General features: G+C 33.1%; 2 protein-coding genes across 3 annotated transcripts in view; one reads left to right on the top strand and one right to left on the bottom strand.

The window, feature by feature from the left end:
* LOC114338956 (protein deltex) overlaps positions 1-2,388 on the bottom strand; it is a 78,844-nt gene extending 76,456 nt beyond the window's left edge. The window contains exon 1 of the mRNA XM_028289579.2: positions 1,903-2,388. Within this exon, the coding sequence (XP_028145380.1) occupies positions 1,903-2,101 (199 nt within the window). The 5' untranslated portion in view covers positions 2,102-2,388. The remainder of the gene's footprint in view (positions 1-1,902) is intronic.
* A 33-nt stretch (positions 2,389-2,421) lies between these two features.
* The window catches only part of LOC114338957 (GTPase Era, mitochondrial), a 46,335-nt gene continuing 31,631 nt past the window's right edge, over positions 2,422-17,125 (top strand). Inside the window, exons 1-5 of one of the 2 annotated variants that reach the window (XM_028289582.2) lie at positions 2,422-2,574; positions 4,445-4,569; positions 4,624-4,798; positions 5,556-5,721; positions 14,569-14,775. In XM_028289582.2, the coding sequence (XP_028145383.1) occupies positions 2,545-2,574; positions 4,445-4,569; positions 4,624-4,798; positions 5,556-5,721; positions 14,569-14,775 (703 nt within the window). In that variant the 5' untranslated portion in view covers positions 2,422-2,544. Of the gene's footprint in view, positions 2,575-2,768; positions 3,067-4,444; positions 4,570-4,623; positions 4,799-5,555; positions 5,722-14,568; positions 14,776-17,125 lie in introns of those variants that run through there. The other variant, XM_028289581.2, reaches the window with a different exon arrangement.

Below are 17,125 nucleotides of genomic sequence, written 5' to 3'. Positions count from 1 at the left end.
TAAATTAAATATAACAAAAACCAGTTTCATGAGATTTTTACCAAAGAATATAGCCCCTGACTATGATCCTTATCTATATATTGATCACAAGTCCATTCAAAATTCTGAAGTAATAAAATTTTTAGGACTGATGCTAGATCCAAAGCTAAGTTGGGAAGATCAAATTGATAAAGTAACCTCAACACTAAGTAGTCGTTGTTATGTAATTAGAAACATAAGGGATACTGTATTCTTCCATATGTTAAAACTAATGTACTATGGCTTGGTGCAGTCAGTCCTTCAGTACTGCTTAATATTTTGGGGCTCATCTCCATATATCAATAGAGCTTTTATATCTCAAAAAAAAATACAACGAACTATGTTTAAAGTATCACCAACTACATCATGTAAGCCACTATTTATAAAAGCTAACATCTTGACTCTCCCAAGCCTATATATTTTACAACTAATAATGTATATAAAAAAACATGAGCAAACATTCTGTAGGAACGTGGATCTACATCCATATAATACACGCCTAAAAGATAACATACACCAGCCTTTTTCCCGCCTGGGAGTTGCACAGCATGCTCCTACATACATTGGGATTAAATGTTTTAATAAGTTCAGTGACATGTCGGTGACACATAAGATGCATCTTGACACTATTAAATCATTTGAACTGAATCTAAAAACGTTTCTAGTTAGCCATGCCTTTTACAGTATTGAGGAATTTTTAAATTTTTGATGTGTTTCTTGTAATGTATTTTTCTTAATGTAAATTTTAATGTACTTACTAAATTTTTAATGTGTTTATCTTTGTATAACATATAATACTTCTTTGACTAGTCAGATAAATTTATGTAATGTGTATACATTGTATAAATTTCTAGACGAATAAAATTCTATCTATCTATCTATCATGAAACCTAATGGTGTTTGTAAAATTGATCTATGGCAATAAAGAAAATATTGCTCTAGCACTCCTGAGCAATTTACAAAATTTTGTCTTGGCACTAGTGAGGGGTCTCGTGTCCATCCAATCGGGTATATGTGGCACTTGTTAAACTGGAAATCTTGAACAACAAAAAGTTGCTTATCCTGTAAATTTTTGTGAGGAAAACAAAACAGCAAAAGTGATAATGAATATTTGACATTTTGAACAGGAGAGGAAAAAACTATGGTTTGTATACTGCAGCAAATATTCTTGTAGTTTCGATTTTGTTCGTGTTTTTTATTATTAAACTTCTTTATTATTTTATTTTATTTATCAACGGGCAAGCCCAATTACAATAATGTTAAACTATAAATTCATAACACTGACTATATCTACGGTTACAATATAAAAAATTAATCTGTATTATTATACAAAGCAATACAAAAAGTTATGTCAAAATGAATCTCGGCTGAGTGAATTCAGTGGTTGCGTTCGGCTGACTGTCAGCAGAAATCAGCTGAGTGGTTGTATCCAGTGCTGATAGGGAAAGCTTAGTAAATCTCACAGCGGCTGACTTCCAGCGGTGTTGTCTAAACGCTGCTGCTGGCTCAGCTGTCCAGCCACTGTGGTCATCCGAACGCACCCCTTATATTTTTAAAAATATCCCTAGACTTTTCAGATGTGTGTATATTTGTGATAGTGCAAGTTCTGTACCTTTCTCAAATATAAGTACAGTTTTATTATGTTATATGGGAAAAGCCTCCCTGCAAGAAAACAAAAAAAAGACACACACTTTTGACAAAATGAAGAGAACTGTAGCAACCAAGGGGCAGAAAATATCCTTTTAAATCATTTAAAAGCTGCCTACTGCTAGCATCTCAGTATTTTTCACAGGAAGAATGAAATTATTTACATTTAATTACCATTGGTATATTAAAAACATGTCTTATTTAAATTTTGTTAACATGTGATTTGAAATTAAATACCTGTATCTTCCAGTTCTTGGGTCAGAGTTCTTAAATTAATATAGTAATTCTGTAATGTGGGATCAGCATCAGAAAGTATTACTCGAGTCAGTTGTTTTCCTTTAGCTCTTTCTAAGTGTTGACTAACTGCAGGACTATAGGGCTTCCAGTAGCCTGACCTAATTTCGTATTCCCACACAACCACTGCGTGACCAGTCATTATGGTAAATGGTTAATTATCTGTTGATCATTTTAATTTTTAGATGGTTTACCAGGTTCTTCTAAGACTACAAAATATACTTGTCCTCAACAAAGCTCTTCCAAGTAGTTATCGCACCATTGTATTAAACATGAACGTTACTTAATTTATATGCAAAAATTTTATTTGTTTATTTTCTTTTTACAAGCGAGGACATCTCCATCATCAACTCTACTGCGTGTCAAAGTCAAATGTCATTCAATATTCAATATTCAAATATCTTAGGCAAATTTTGAGTTAAATCTTGAAATAGTTTAATATTTTAAAAGATATTTTCCGACATATTAAACTGAATTATTAAACAATTAATTAACGGCAAGATAATTTTTATATTTTATGTGCATACCAACACAGTCTTAACACCAAAAATTTCAAGTTGTCTGAATAGTTGGTGCAACATTTTTATGATTATTTTCCATACCATTTCCATAAAGGTAAGTTTTACTTTTTATTAATTTCCAGGTATATATAATTTTCCTTTGTGAAAATTTGTGGAAATGCATTTTTGGTGAATATCGTCATTCATGGCCCATTGCATTGAAAATACATAATTATTCAAATATTGGTAACATTTTTAAACGTGTTCCGTGTTCTATATTATGTTGGTAACATATGTTTTCATTTTGTCAAATTTTTCTTTTATAGGTTATAAATATATTGGTTTAAGTGAAAAATAATTATTTAATGATAACTAATAAAAAATGTTATGTTCATGTATAAGTCGTTTACTATCCAAACAAAACTTATTAGTTTATCATTGTAAAGCTTTATTATCAACTGTCAATGAGAACATACTAAGTTCTTCCATACCAACCATAACAGAATCTACAGCTCCAATTTATGACACCAAACTATTAAAAGTAGCAATTATAGGAATGCCAAATGCTGGAAAAAGCACCTTAATAAATGGTTTAATGGATAGAAAGGTACGTTTTGTATGGATATGTCTTCAATTGTATTTTGAAAGGTTCATACACCAGTTCCAAAGTGTAACAAGTCAGGAATCATTAGTTAGGAAAAAACACGGTCACAACTCGAATTGTTACACTTTGGAACTAAAATAATTACCGCCTTATGACACAATATGTATGTGACATTTTCACAGAACGTTATTAGGTATAGAATTGCTACCCTTCGGAACCCTAAATATTGATTATTGAAGCTCTTTCCAATCTTATTCGTCTTGTAGTGCCTATCCATTTCCGATGTTGGCGACCATCATGGCAATCTGTACTTTGCACACTGCTGCTCTAAAAGGTTGTTGTGTTGAACCACACACACAGATTTTTCAGCCAGAAATCCTTTGCCTTCCTGGTCCCGTTGTGGTTAACAGCTCTTTTTCATTCTCGTTTGCAACCACGTTACATGTGGTATAAGTTATCTTCAGGATTCGATGATAAAACCACATTTCAAAAGCCTCAATTTTCTTGTAGGTGGCGTCTGTGAGAGTCCAAAACTCAACTCCGTGCAAATGAAAGATACAACATCGTAGTAACCTGATTTTTATGGGTATTGATAAATCATGCCATTATTTGAATAACTTGGCCATTTTTTGAAATGCAGATCTTGCTTTCTCTATCTTACATTTGATTTCTATGGAATAGTCTCAATTTTCAATAACGTTTGTACCAAGGTAGATATATGCTTTTACTCTTTCTATTTGTTGATCATTCACACTGATTCGTCAAAATTGCTGTTCCTTCTTAGAGATCTTCATACTGTTTGTTTTCTTAGTGTCTAGTGAAAGTCGTTATATCTGACTGACTTCTGTGATTCTGTTCAATAACTCCTGGAGGACTTCAGAACTGTCAGTCAATACCACCGTGTCATCCATGTATCTTATGTTATTGCTCAACATCATCCACTGCTTCTTGAAAGATTTACTCAAAGTAGATGTTAAATAGCAGTGGTGATAGTATACATCCCTGACAGACTTCACATTTTATTTCGATATCGTCAGATTGTCCTACCTCTGTCCAGATAGATGATGTTTGATTTCAGTACAGATTGCTGATAATTCTTAAATCTGAGGTGTTTATCCAATATTGGTTAATATCTCCATCAGCAAAAGCCAAAACCTTGACTTAGTGCCTTTTGGTTAGCCTTTTGTAAGCCTACTGTAAATATATCCTTTGATGTATAATTTTTAGAAATAATTTTAAAATATGTCTCATTATGCTGATGGTTTGGAAATCACTGCAGGATATGGATTTTGTTTCACTTTCCAATACTTAACTCCAAATCATTAAAATTCAGACTTATTACTCTTTGGAATTGGTGTATTGAAGTGTATTTTTATTGTAGGTATGTCCAGCCTCATCAAAAGTACACACTACTAGGACACAAGCAAAAGCAATATTTACCGCTGAAGATACTCAAATAATTTTTATCGACACACCTGGACTTGTTAATGATAGGGAGCAAAAGAAGTAACAAGTTTTCTATTCATTTGTTTACAATGTTTTAATCTTAATTATTTTCAGATTTAACTTACAAAAGACTTTCATCAGGGATTATAAAACAGTTTCTAGGGATGCTGATATTATTGGAGTCATTCATGATGTTTCGAATATCTGGACTAGAGAAAGATTGGATATAAAAATTATAAAACTATTAGAAACACAAAAAACAAAACCCAGCTTTTTAGTGCTAAATAAGGTAATACATATTGATTAAGTACTTTCTGTTTTTTAATTATGTATAGCTTTTGACAAAAGCATCCACAAAGTAAGAGAATAGAATGGGAAACAAAGAAGTAAAAATACTCTGTTATGCAGACGATGCAATACTGATAGCCCAAGATGAAGATAGTTTGCAAAGATTAATCCATAGTTTTAACATAAGAGCAAAATAATTCTATATGACAAACTAAAACAACAGCAATCAGTAAAGAACCAATCAGATGTAAAATAGAAATTGATGGCATCACTATCGAACAAGCAATGAAAATAAAAGGGGGTGTCATGTTTGGTGTCATTTGATAGATTTTTGAAAAATATTGAAAACATTTTTCAGTTTTTCGATCTAATGTTCATTTTGTGAAATATTCGCTTTTTTTTGAAATATCTGTTTAATCGTCAGATTTTTGAAATATCTGTTCTTCATCTACTTAACTTACCTTGTCTTAATCTGACGTTTTTGAGTTTTTCTAAGGATAGATTTTTTTTATGGACTGCCCCCAACCCACGCCCCTGTATCAAGAGTCTATGTATGGCAGGGGTACATTTACAGGGTACAAGGTTTCTCCCCATGTGATTTTCTGACACGCTCGAGTAGAGTGCAAAATCGCTGCTGTGGCTTTCCTACCATTGTAAGTGCATTATTAACAGAAAAAGTTTGGGAACTTGATATGTGTCTAATTAATTCTTGTAATTTATACTATGCTCTCTTTTTAATAGACCTTTTTTGTTATTAGATTGATGTATTAAAGTCAAAAAGAAAATTGTTAGATCTTACTAGAAATTTAACAGAAAATTCTCTTGGAGGAAAACCTATAGAGTCAAGAAAATTTACAGAAACTGAGATTGAAAGTAAAGGATGGCCATATTTCGATCATATTTTTATGGTATCTTCTTTAACAGGTAGGGAAAATAACTCAAAAGTGAATCGCAATTTCAATAAATATACTAGCCTGGTCCGATAAGTACTTAGCAATCATAATACAATACAATCATACAATCACTTTATCAGAAAATCAGTTCGACTTTTTAACTAATAAATGTACCACTGATGACTGATGCCATGTTTTCTGTGCTTCATGAGGTTTACCAAGCACTAAACAAAAATCTATATACTGCCACTGTTTTCTGTGACTATGCCAAAGCTTTTGGTAGTTTAAATCACGACATTTTTATCAAAAAAATAAATTTCTATGGAATTCGAGGTATTTCTTTGAATTGGTTCCAATATTACTTGAATAATAGGAAACAACTGGTTAGAGCAAATGATACTGACTCTAGTCTCAAAAACATTGTATGTGGAGTACCACAAAGTTCAGTGTTGGATCCTCTACTGTTTCTTATCTTTATAAATGACATCACTAATCTAAAAATCTTAACTCTTCATGCAACTATAACTTCTGATCAGCTTACGATGAAAACCGGGTCTGACTCTAATTTACTCTCTTTTAACGTGAATAAAACAGTAGCATTATCCTATAAAGGTACTCTTAAACCCCTGCTTGTTAATAACAGCCAGATCTCTACCGTTGCGCGTTGATTCTGTAAAATTTCTTGGTATTTTTTTAGACAGCAACAATAGTCCCTTCATATCGATTTGTTAAGTAAGATACTCGCCTCAGCCTACTATACTATAAGATCTGTTTCGAAGGAACTCAATTTAGCATCTTCTAAAATAACATATTTTTCTTTGTTCGAGTCTCATCATCATGGTCTTCCTTTTTGGGGTTCTAGTACCTACAGCTGCCCAATTAGATGTTATTTTTAAATTACAAACAAGAGCAATAAGATATCTGTTTGACCTCAGAAGAACAACACATTGCAGAAGTTACTTCAAAGATCTTTATATATTTTAGAAACTGTTTGCTTAATTCGTAAACACCTGCATACCTTTCCAGCAAGGCCTCATCATGACTACTCCACCAGAAATTCAACTTTTGATGTCTATTTACCGATCCCGTCCTCTGAGTTCATCAAAGCGCATCTATCTAAAAGACCACATTATTCAGTAGAAGAGTTTCTTAATGACTAACTAAGAAATTATAGTAATGTACAAATAACCAAAGTATATTTATCTATATTTGGATGTGACATGCAGCAGCTTAAACTTATTAGTTCCTATGTTTGTATTTTATTATGTTGTATGTTCAATTCGCAATTTATATTAACTTTGCAATATATTGGTTTTGTTTGTTGCTTTACTTTATTAACTTGTAATTTTTTTTTATATTTCCGATTTATCTAATTTCAGAAAATTATATTTGTTATTGTTATTAGTATTTTTTGACTCTATGTTCAGCTTTGTCCATAAAATTGTATAATTTTCAGTGACAATAAAGCATATTTCTATTCTATACAAAAGAAAAACGGAAGTTTTGAAAAAAAAAGAATGTGTGTGTACTTTGTACGCACGTAAGAAGATATTCTTCTATTATATAATAGGTAATTTAAACGAAGTAAATATACTTAAAAGGATATTTGTATTTTATTTAAAAATCAAACTAACTTTCTTATCTACCACTTTCAAAAATTTTTTATTAAAACAACCAAAAATAAAAAAAATAATAATCGCCCAGGAATTGAACCCGCAACCTTCCAATCTCAGTGCTAACGCATTTCCCACTACTCCAGCGAGGCCCTAGAAAACATGTAAGTTTCGGATATAATTACACAACACGGCGACATATAGTGTAAAAATGTTATGCTTACATAATATTTTATTATTTTACTACAGGGAAACACAAATCCAAAAACACAAGAATTATAATAAATAATACATTTCCTAAAACCACTAATATATTCTTTTAATTACTTATTTGCACGGTTACAGATACATACATACCTATCTTGAAAGATTAGCAATGAACTACATACTGTCAGAACTACATACTGTCAGTGTGCGCAGGCGCGCGGATCATGTACAATTTTACCCTCAATCGATTCGCCGCTAAAGAAGAATATCTTCAAAAAAAATGGCGATTTATTTCTCAATATTTTTAGCTCAATACAAAGTAGGCTTCGGTGTTGGCGATGAGCTCCTCGTTCGTCTTAAATTTTTGGGAAGCAAGTGACTTTGGAAACAAAAAAAAAGCCGCACGGGATTAAATCTGGAGAATACAGTGGATGGGACATCAATTCGTAGCCTAGTTCCACCAATTTAGCCATGGCGACGGCAGAAGTGTGAGCCAGTGCGTTATCAGAAGGAAGAAGAATGTTCCATTTAAATGAACAAAGTTAACATCTGCTGCAATTTTGTTTTCACCTTCTTTGTTTTTCTACTATCATTTTCGAAAACTACATAAAAAATCTTGTAGGTTTGTATTTTATATTTTTTTTCTAATTCTGTAAATAAAGCAGTGTACAAGGGGGTCAAAATATAGTGAATAACGCTGTACGTAAGTATTGTCTTTAAATTAACTGTGCAAGTGCGTCTGTGTGTAGGTAAAGTTGTCCTTTATTGATATTAATGTATTGCATATTATTATAATTAATAATATTGTTGCCGCTATTTATGAGTGTTTTAATTTCAAACCTTAAACTAATTTTATCGCCGAGACAGAAGAGAGAAGACGATCTCCAAAGATTAACACACATCTTCAATACAACAGCCAAGAAATACAATATGATAATATCAGCAGAAAAAACCAAATATATGACAACATCTAAATACCCACTACGATGTAAAATCGAAATTGATGGTAAAATAATAAAGCAAGAAGCAATGTTTAGATAAATGGGAATAGATATAACCAGTACGGAGATGTTGAAGAAGAAGTACGACAACAAAGCTTAAAAGCAAGTAAAGCGGCAAGATCTCTTAATGACACAATCTGGAAGAACAAACGCCTAAGACAAGACACAAAAGCAAGAATCTATAAAGCAGTAATTAGACCTATATTGACATACACGGCGGAGACAAGACCTGACACATCTAAAACGAGAGGGTGGAAGAGCACTTTTTGATAGGACAGTTTTTGCCTTCTTCGTAGCATGTTCGCCGGGTGATGTCCACTATATCAACTGTTCCTTGGTCTCTGGTGTGTACAAGTGGATCTATGTTTTGTCGACAGTTAGAAAACGATACAGGAAATATTCCAGCTTTCATCTCTTTATTATATTGACCAGTCAGTGGCGTGCGGTGACTTTTTCTAAAGGGGAAGCGATTCAATAAGGATATAAAAATATTTTCTTAAGGGTTGAGGGTCGAGCCACTTCCCACCTGATAACACTCTGATGCGCTATAGGGGCTCTTTATCAGCAAAGTGCTTATGTGAGACGTCCTGGGTACAAGGAGTCTACACACTAAATCCTAGCCCGATCAATGCGTGAGGCACTCTATTGCCGCTATTTCTAGTGACTATAGTGACCTATCATTGATCTGTATTGCTTGCTCGGGCCTTCAGTCCTCGCTCCGGGCTTCGTTTCCTAAAGAAGAGATCTACATATTTAAATGTCTTTTTTTAATTCCAAGGCATTTTCCACAACACACAACTTTCAACAATATGACACTTATTTATACTTGAGCTCTATTCTCCTATCAACTTCTGATAATTGTTGAATTTGGTCTTTTTCAATGGACTTGTAAAGTCTGTCTTCGCTTGTTGAATTTCTTGTAAAACTTTTAATGCATTTTAATACTGAAAAACTTCGTTCAACTGATGCACTTGTGACTGGGATAGTTTGTAGTAATTCACACAACATGGACACTTCACACAGGGACTTTTTTTAAACCAGTAGTTATAAGAAATACCCAGATTTCTGAGTATATCTATATCACTAATGTGAGTTGTTTCATAAACAACACTTAACTTATAATGCAAAGCTGGCATATCAAAATATTTTCATTATTTAATCGTAGTGAAATAAATTCCTCTGTGGGAAATTTTGATGAATTATAATTAGAAATATTAAATAAGAATATATTATATAATTCTACAAATTTTAATTCGTTAAAATTTTGAAAGCGAAAATTCATTTTTTGTAGAATGTTATCAAAAGGTCTCTCTGTTGTCGACATTATCAATCTTCATTCTTTTTCTTTCATGTTCAAACCCCATATTTTCAGTTTTATCCCAAATATTTTTAAACTGCTCTCGTTTTTTAATTATCGTATTAATAAAGTCATCAATTTGTCTTATACAAAATGCAATGTCAATTGACTTCATCTGTAAAATGTCAAATAAAAGATCAGTAAAAGAAAAAATCTCTGCAAAAAATTTAAATCGAAATATTCTTTAAGCGAATGTATGTACCTAAGCAGACTAAGCACCCCTTAGAAGCAGTAACAGTCAGAGCATCCCACTCTTGGAAGGCGATCGAACAATCGCTTCTGCAGGGTACCAAAATTCGCGCGACTAGTGGGTGCGGTCATTGAACCCTGACCAATTTTTATACGGGACAACTGCATGACAAGCGGCGATTTTGAGATGCGCTTCTGTCAGGGGTGGACCGAATAGTTGAATTGTGTGCATAGTGCATATTGAGTTCCTTCCTATGCGATTAATTTTTAATATTTTTCAATGCCTATTGCCTAGGTAATAATGTAGATTACTGGGATTGGGGAAAATTTTTGATAATTAAATATTAGTTAATAATATATTTTGTTATATCGAAGTATACAGGGTGAGGCAAATAAAGAGCCTATTAGAAATATCTCGAGAACTAAAGGCAACTATTAAATGAAAATATTTTTATCTCTTTGCAACTTACGGTTATACCGGAAGTTGCTTATAACTTCGTTTTTTTAAGTGGGACACTCTGTATATTTTTACATTTTTGGATTCTCTTCGATGTCTTCTTTCTTAAAATATGAGGTTTTGTAATATTATATAGGGTATTTTAAAAGATAATTACGTTTTTTTATTAATTTCGTAGCAAAATTAACACCCTGTAGAATTGTAGTAGTTTGACATCTCAAAGTCTACTTACGTTCAAATGATTTTTAATATACTCTACTATTGTTAAGAATCATTAGTATAGCTAAATTTTTAATTTTAGTATACAGGGTTGGTCGAAGCTCGGAATGAGTATTTTCTGAGTTTTCTTAAATGGAACACCCTGTATTTTAGTATTGTAATGAAATGATATTTTATGGTACTTTTTTATTTCTTAAGCATTCCCTATACCTAACTGCTTTAATTTGTGCTTAATTGTTAATCGCACAAACAATCTTAACTATGTAGGTATTTTGATAGCTAAACCATTATTGGTAATTTTAAGGACCAGTCTGGATTAATATGTATTTATTTCTGAAAAATTATTTGGGATTGAGTATTTTCACGGCCAACCTAATAAAATTTTACGTATTTTTTGTTGCAATTAATGTTTAGCTTGAATCACCAATAACTCACAAATTAAAGCAGTTAGGTATAGGGAATGCTTAAGAAATAAAAAAGAACTATAAAATATCATTTCACTACAATACAAAAATACAGGGTGTTCCATTTAAGAAAACTCAGAAAATACTCATTCCGAGTTGCGACCAACCCTGTATACTAAAATTAAAAATTTAGCTATACTAATGATTCTTAACAATAGTAGAGCATATTAAAAATCATTTGAACGTAAGTAGAGTTTAAGATGTCAAACTACTACAATTCTACAGGGTGTGAATGTGGCTACGAAATTAATAAAAAAACGTAATTATCTTTTAAAATACCCTGTATAATATTACAAAACCTCATTTTAAGAAAGAAGACATCGAATAGAATCCAAAAATGTAGAAATATACAGGGTGTCCCATTTAAAACAACAAAGTTATAAGCAACTTCCGGTATAACCGGAAGTTGCAAAGAGATGAAGATATTTTAATTTAATAGATCATCCTTCAAAACCCCTTTATTCCAATTTTCATGATTCTGTTGCCTTTAGTTCTCGAGATATTTCTAATAGGCCAGTTATCTGCTCCACCCTATATAATAGGGAAGCGGTGCTTCCCCCGCTTCCATGGACCGCACGCCTCTGTGACCAGTTGTGTTGTTTCATTCAGCCGTCTAAGGACCTCCTCATTTTTAACTCTGTCTGTAACATTTAAAATGGTTAACTTTAGTAATTATTGACAATTAGTTGAATAGGACCAACATCTTGTTTACTAACCACAAGTAACTGTCTAAATTCATCACCATTACAAATAAGTAAATCAGAGGTGGAAGAAATAACCAAATCTCTGAAAAATGGAAAATCCCCTGGTCCTGGTGACATCCCTGCAGAATTAGTGAAAGCCGGTACAGACAAACTCCAAGAACAGCTAAGAAAACTCTTTCAAGACTGCTTAAATGGTGCCAAATTACCAAAAGAATGGAAATTATCTATCATGTCAACCATCCACAAAAACGGCGCAAGGAGCAATGTAAAAATTACAGAGGAATTGTAAACAGCACAATAAGTAGGATGTATGGGAAACTTATTAAGAACAAAATAGAAAATGACTAGAGATTATGAAGCAGAGGAGCAAGCTGGCTTTAGAGCTGGGCGGTCCACAGTAGACCATCTTTACTCTATTACGCAAGTTATTGAGAAAAAAACAGCCGTTAATAAAGAAGTTCACCTGGTATACGTAGACTTACAAAAAGCATATGACAGTGTGCCCCTCAGCAAACTATGGTTAACCCTACATCAAACCAACATTAAACATGGTCTTATCAAAGTAGTCCAAAGTCTGTATAATGGAACGACTGCAAAAATTAAAACTGGATCAAGGATGTCTGAGTGATTTAAGGTCACGAAACGATTGAAGCAGGGTTGTTGTATTTCGCCTATCCTTTTTAAAATTTATCTGGAACAAGCACTCAAGCTGTGGAAAACAAAATGTAATGGCATGGGAATCCCTCTCAATGACGAGACAACACTATACACTTTATGTTTCTCTGATGACCAAATTCTGATTGCTCAGGATCATGACGACTTGAGCTACATGACGCGGAAGCTAATAGAAGAATATAACAAATGGGGTATCGAAGTCAACATTAAGAAAACTGAAGCCATGTGTATTGGAGGAACAAAGCAGTCCATTACATTAGACGATGGGGTAGAAATTAAACACTGCGAGGAATACAAATACCTGGGCATGAAGATAACTCAAGATGGAACACCCAATGCTGCCATAAAAGACAGAAACATACAGGGTAGAAAAGCCGTGATGAACGGCATTCTGTGGGACCACACAATATCTAAAGCGAACAAACAGCTCATAAACAATAGCATACTTAAAAGTATAATCACATATGGCAGTGAAGTTTGGCCACTGAAATAAAGAACGGAGAAAATGTTACTAGTAACAGAAATGGACTTCTGGAGAAGAGCAGCAGGCAAATCAAGAAGAGATCGGATACCAAATGAGAGAATACGAGAAATGATGGGAGTCACACATACAATAATTGATGACATAAAAACCAAAACAACTAGTATGGTACGGCCATGTACAGAGAATGCCAGATGACAGGATCCCTAAGCAGATTTTGGGGTGGACACCACAAGGGAGAAAAAAAAAGAGGAAGGCCGAGAAGAAACTGGAGGGAGGGAATTGAAAAAGAACTAGAGGAAAGATAAATCCCTCCAGGTCTATGGTTCAGAGAAAAATGGCGTTTAGGAGTCGGAAGGCGTCGGAGAACGCTGTAAACCGATTGTAGTAGTAAGTAACTTTGTCTTTGATGTATTTATGCCAAGTTAATTATTGGAGAATCCATAGTAAGTTAATCCTTTTCCTTTATTGGGTCTTTTTCTGTTTTTAAAACTTCGTTTGTTATAGTGACCATGTCGTATTCCTTATATTATCTGGATTTTATCTGATCTACCAAAGCTACGAGGCTAAGTACTTATCGGGTAGCATACATAAATATATTAGTATGATGTAATAGGCATGCACCATAATATACAGTGAGCATGTAAAGGTTGGAATTAATTCATTTTCTCGAGAATGGACGATTTTGGAAAAAAATCCCGAAAGAGGTAAATTTTTATTTTAAATTACGGCTTTTTGGCATATATATCATACTAGTGACGTCACCCATCTGGGCGTGATGACGTCATCGATTATGTTTTTAATGAGAATAGGGGTCGTGTGATAGCTCATTTGAAAGGTAATTCAATTCTGTATTCAGTAGTATAAACATTAACATATTATTATATATAAAAATAAGAATGTATGCAATTTATTTAATTTAAAATACATGTTACTGCTCTCAGAAAACAGAAAAAATGTTTATGTAAAAAATAATCATCGCTGTTCGCTTAAATTAAATGTTCAAACTGTCAAGAGGTAGGTGGGTGGCTGCATTAATATTGAATTTAAGCAAATACAATATTTATTTGTTAAATAAACATTTTTTTCTGTTTTCTGAGAACAGTAAAATGTATTTTGAATTAAATAAATTACATACATTCTTCTTTTTATGTCAATAAATTTAATTCAAAAATTTTTTTGGACACCCTGCATAAATATTTATGTTAATGTTTATACTACTGAATAGAGAATTGAATTACCTTTCAAATAAGCAATCACACGACCCCTATTCTCATTAAAAAATCACCGATGACGTCATTACGCCGAGATGGGTGACGTCACTAGTATGATATATGTATATGCCAAAAAGTCGTAATTTAAAAATAAAAATTGACCTGTTTCGGGATTTTTTCCAAAATTGTCCATTCTCGAGAAAATAAATTTATTCCAACCTTTAAGTGCTCACTGTATAGGTTCTTAATAATTAATAGACAACCACTACAAAGAAATTTCATACTATTTGTTTCCAGGTGATGGTTTGGAAGAAATACGAGAATATCTGATTTACAATGCAAAACCAGGAGAATGGATGTTCCCAGGGGATACTTGGACTGATCAGAAAGCAGAGTCTGTGGTAATAAACACAGTAAAAGCTGTTTTATTAAACCACATGCCTCAGGAAATACCTTATAAGCTTCAACCGAAACTAGAATATTTTAATAGTGACGAAGTAACAGGTAAGACTTTCTTTAGGATGCCGACAGAGATCGACCGATTAATTGGCTTCGGCCACCTTCGGCTAATATTCCAATATTCGGCCACCTTCGGCTAAAATTCGGTTTCGGCCAAGACGAAGCCGAAGGTGGAATAATGCAACAATGAAATAGGAAACGAGTAATTTGTTAGGAGAAAACGCTGACAAGCTTATTTTTCTTACTTGTAAAATTAGGATGTTTGATTTTTAATATTAGCTACCAGATCTAGCAATCAGAAATCTCATACTTCACTTATGAGGAACAATAGATTGGCCATAAGATCTCTAGATCTCACACCACTTGATTTTTTCCTAGGGGTTACTTAAAATCAAAAGTTTACATCGATCGACCACAACATTTAAAGATAAAAGATTTTTAAAAATAGAATTTATGTACATATTTTCTACATACATTTTTCTTCTGTTTTTGACAACGGTAAAATGTATTTTATATTAAATATTGACAACAATATCGAAAAAATTGAAAACATTATAGAGAAAAACAAGACTATGAAAGTGTTAAAGACTCTAAATAGCAAAGGTCGACAACCAGATAAAAGATAAAAATGTACTATACAGAATTATACTCGTCCAGTGTAGCAAAACCTGAAGCCTACGATATGGAACGAAGAATACTAAATGTAGGATCTGAAATACTACCAGAAATTACTAACGAGGAAGTTATAACTGCTTTAAAACAGATGAAAAATGGAAGATGGACTCTTGGAGACGACGGAATAACAAAGTAGATGATTACAGCTGGAGGTCAAACAATTTTGGATGCAGTTAAAATCTTAATGAGCAAGTGTCTCTTTGGGGGTGCTATTCTAACCTCTTGTCAAAATGCGCAGGTACTTTTACTACACAAGAAAGGAGACAAACACAAACTCGAAAATTACAGACCAATAAGCCTGTTACCACATCCGTAAAAACTGCTCACCAAAATAATTATTATAACAGACTACAGTGGCGGCTCGTATAAATTTAGGAAGGTAGTGCCAGAATCCGGGCAGCTGCCTAAATTTTTTGTGGCGGTTTTACGATATGGTCAAAAAGGATATAAAATATAAATAGAGTATCACGATAAGCTGAATTTAATTGGGTTTTTATATTTAACTTACCAAGCATTGAAAAGCTAAAAACGTTATTCATGTGCACTTTAGATTTTTCATGGGGTTTCAATTTCTCCCATATATGTACAAGATCATCGGTATCTTTGTTTGACCAAGTCTCGTCACCTCCAAACAAAACGCATACAAAACAGAAGAGTTTATTAGTTTGTTCGCAACCACACAACCAGCTATTTTTATCATAAATAATTTTATTAAACTTACGACAGCGAAGTTTTTGTCCATTTCCACTTTGTTTTTCAATTTTTAAATCGGGTAAAGGCCGACCGAGTTCTTTAATTTGTAGTTTTTTTTCTAACGAAAAACCACCAAAAGAGTTTTTTAATATACTAATTTGATTCATTGTCAATAAATAAATTAAATGTAGAAAATAATCAAAATATTATTTTTATACCTACGACACCCACGATCACAACGCACTAACTAATAATTACAAATTAAAAAATATAGTAGAGTATAAACACAAATATACAATACAGTAGTAGACAATAAACACAATAGCGTCAAGCGAACGCGTAAAGAAACTAGAAATATGTAGATCTAAAACATTGTATCTTAAGATCCACTAACTTCCTTTTCGAGATTTCGAGCCTGGCACGGAGACTCCAATTTAAACGTATGTTAAAAGTGCAATACCGCTCTCTCTCTGTCACTTAGACAGGATGCTCATACAATCTTTCTCTTTTCTCACGAGCCACTATGCCGTTCGGCACTGGGATTTTTATGATTTTCATCCTTTATCCGGTCAGCTGTGGGTGGCCAGAGTCGGTAGATTTGCATTGCGCTACACAGTTGCCAGATTTGATATAATTTATAAAAATAAAGAGAAATATTCACAAAAAAAATAAACAGGCATTAAAATGTTTTTAAGATAAAAAATATGTTTCTGCATAGTTAGCAAGGTAGTGCCATGGCTCTATGGCACTACCTCACGGGCCGCCACTGACAGACTATCAAATAAATTCGATAGGTACCAGCCTGTTGAACAAGCGAGATTCCGCAAAGGTTATACATAGTACCATAGAACATCTACAGACAAGAAGGACACTTATCGAAAAGTATAACGAATACAATGAACCTCTTCATTTGGTATTTGTGGATTACAATAAGGCATTCGATTCCATAGAACTCTGGGCCGTATTAGAAGGAATGAATAACGCAGCAGGCCTGGATCCCGCGTACCAAAAAAAGTTAGTTAATAGC

Source organism: Diabrotica virgifera, chromosome 3 (genome assembly GCF_917563875.1).
Source record: "Diabrotica virgifera virgifera chromosome 3, PGI_DIABVI_V3a".
In the NCBI taxonomy this organism is placed as follows: domain Eukaryota; kingdom Metazoa; phylum Arthropoda; class Insecta; order Coleoptera; family Chrysomelidae; genus Diabrotica; species Diabrotica virgifera.
Note: the sequence above shows the minus strand (reverse complement) of the source record. Positions and strands in the feature narration are given on the sequence as shown.